Source organism: Octodon degus, unplaced genomic scaffold, assembly GCF_000260255.1.
Source record: "Octodon degus isolate 3935 unplaced genomic scaffold, OctDeg1.0 scaffold00014, whole genome shotgun sequence".
In the NCBI taxonomy this organism is placed as follows: domain Eukaryota; kingdom Metazoa; phylum Chordata; class Mammalia; order Rodentia; family Octodontidae; genus Octodon; species Octodon degus.
This window is the reverse complement of record NW_004524590.1, coordinates 1,521,081-1,523,717: the sequence shown is the minus strand read 5'-3', so window position 1 is coordinate 1,523,717 and position 2,637 is coordinate 1,521,081. Positions and strand designations below refer to the sequence as shown.

General features: G+C 37.7%; 1 protein-coding gene across 2 annotated transcripts in view; it reads left to right on the top strand.

The window, feature by feature from the left end:
• The window catches only part of Uggt1 (UDP-glucose glycoprotein glucosyltransferase 1), a 150,814-nt gene that overhangs the window by 37,228 nt on the left and 110,949 nt on the right, over window positions 1-2,637 (top strand). For both annotated transcript variants that reach the window (XM_023709676.1, XM_023709675.1), the window contains exon 8: window positions 1,277-1,355. In XM_023709676.1, the coding sequence (XP_023565444.1) occupies window positions 1,277-1,355 (79 nt within the window). The remainder of the gene's footprint in view (window positions 1-1,276; window positions 1,356-2,637) is intronic.

The window sequence follows — 2,637 nt, the reverse complement described above, 5'->3', positions numbered from 1 at the left end:
TTTACAATTTTAGTTTCTTTTTTTTTTTTAATAATTTATTTATTTATTTATTTATTTATTTATTTATTTATTTTGTGTGTGTGGCCAGCTCAGCCCACCAGGGGACGGGGCTGGCTGGCATGTGGTGCTGAGGGATTGAACCGCGGTCCCTGTGCCTTGCTAAGCTTGTTCTAAGTAGGTGCCCTAGACCACTGAGCCATCTCACCAGCCCTACAATTTTAGTTTCTTACACTAGCGAAACGATGCAATATTCACACACATGTGTCTGATTATTATTATTATTTTTTTTTTTTGTGGAACCGGGAATTGAACTCAGGCCCTTGCGCTTGCTAGGGAAGCGCTTATTCCACTGAGCTATCTCCCTGGCCTGTGTCTGATTATTGTAAAGTTTTTAATTCATTCTATCAGTTGAGATTTATATGCTTCCCTTTCAGTTTATTTATTTATTTTTTAAATTTTTTTTATTTATGTGTGTGTGTGTGTGTGTGTGTGTGTGGTCAGCTAAGCCCACCAGGGGGCGGGGCTGACTGGCATGTGGTGCTGGGGGATTGAACCGCGGTCCCTGTGCTTTGCTTAGCTTGTTCTTGGTAGATGCTTTAGACCACTGAGCCATCTCAGCAGCCCCCCTTTCAGTTTATTTTAAACATAAAGAATAGTTTGGGTAATGAAACAAATGGATAATAAACTAATAGTACCCCATAATTTTTCCCCCAATAGTTATATTTAGGATTAAGTTGCCTAACTTCAAATTCTTCAGAAGTTTTTTCTTTTTAAAATATTTTGATTCTTCAAAATTTTGTCATTGAAAAATCCTTTGTTCATAGTACTAAAAGCTACTAATTTTGAAATTTTTAGTGTGTAAACTTTTCTAAAGTTTAAGAGAAAACTACATTCTTGCTGGGCATACTACATTCCCAGTGCTCTGGGAGTTTGAGGAAGTAGAATCGCAAGTTTGAACCCAGCCTAGACAATTCAGCGTTTTAGTAAGATTTTAGATTATTGTCTCAAAATAAAAAATGAAAAAGGCCAAGGATGTTAGATCAACATTAAGTCTTAGTGTTCAATAGCTACTACCTTTAAGAAAAAAAAAAACAATAAAATCTCCTCTGAACACAAGGAATGTTAAAACACATTTAAAGACCTATTGCAAAATATTAATTAAATGGCATTGAAATTTAGGTGTTTCTGACTTTGTTTTGCATTATTCAGATTTTATGAGATTAAAACATTTTCATAATCTGACCCATTAGACATGTATTTTTACTATGTTTTATAGGAACTGAAGTAAATACTACCGTCATTGGTGAACATGATCCCATTGATGAAGTTCAGGGATTCCTCTTTGGAAGGTTAAGGTATGTATATAGTGATATATTCTATGTATTTAAGAAGATTCCCTTTAATCCCCAGGCCTGCTTGCATTCCTAGTATTATCTTCCCCATTACTGTTAGTGATCAAATGGCATTTACATATGTAAATCTAACATGGAGAAATACCACTTCTTTTTTTTTTTTTTTTTTCCCATCTTTTTTTTTAATTCTGAGACAGGATCTCCACAAGTTACTAAATTGCTCAGGCTGGGCTCATACTTTCCACCCAGAATTCTGAGATTGCAGGAAAGTACCCCCAAGCCTGGCTCCAAATTTCCTCTTCTGATAAGGACATAAGTCAAATTAGATTAAGATCTACCCTCACAGCCTCATTTTAACTTTTTTTTTTTTTTTGTATCTTTTTTTTTTTATTGTTATGTTTGTGTTTCCAATTATTCTCAAAACATGTTCTTCTTTTCCTCATGCTTGCTTTACTTGTGTTGTTTTTGTAGTGCTGGGGAGGTAACTCAGGGCCTCCTGTGTGCTAAGCAGGCATGCTGCTAATGAGTTGCATCCCCAGCCCTAACCACATGACACTGTCCTGCCTGTGGCACTATGGTAAGATAATAGACATGGGATACTGGGCCGGCCAGATAGCTCAGCAGATTAAAGTGCCTGCTTAGGCAGATTCAGGGGCTGGAGGTTCAGTCTCCTGGGCCTGTCGTGATGGTGTATGCCTATAATCCCAGTGCTTGGGAGGCTGTAAACAGGAAGAACACTATAAGTCCTATCTACATAGTGAGAGCCTATAGACCCTGTGGACTCTGTACTAAATAATATATATATCATTTAGTACATTTAGTACATTTACTCAAGCATGCTGTATGTGTTAGTATATGGTATATGGTCTATTTTGGAGAACATCGCATGTTCAGCTGTTGGGTGGAATACTGTGTAAAGATATACTAAATCCATTTCTTCACAAGTTTGGTTTAGTTCTGTTATGTCTTTGATTTTTTTTTGTGTGTAGTTGATCTGTCTCTTTTTTTTTGGAACTGGGGATTGAACTCAGGCCCTTGCGCTTGCCAGGCAAGCACTTATTCTTCTGAGCCATCTCCACGGCCCCATTGATCTATCTGTGTCATTGGGTCATTAAAGTTCCCCAGTACAATTGTATTATTACTCATTTGATTTTTTATGTCTGTCAAAATTTGTCTTATAGGGGCTGGTGAGATGGCTCAGTGGTCTAAGGCACCTACTCAGAACAAGCTTAGCAAAGCACAGGGACCGCGGTTTAATCCCCAGCACCACATGCCAGCCAGCCCC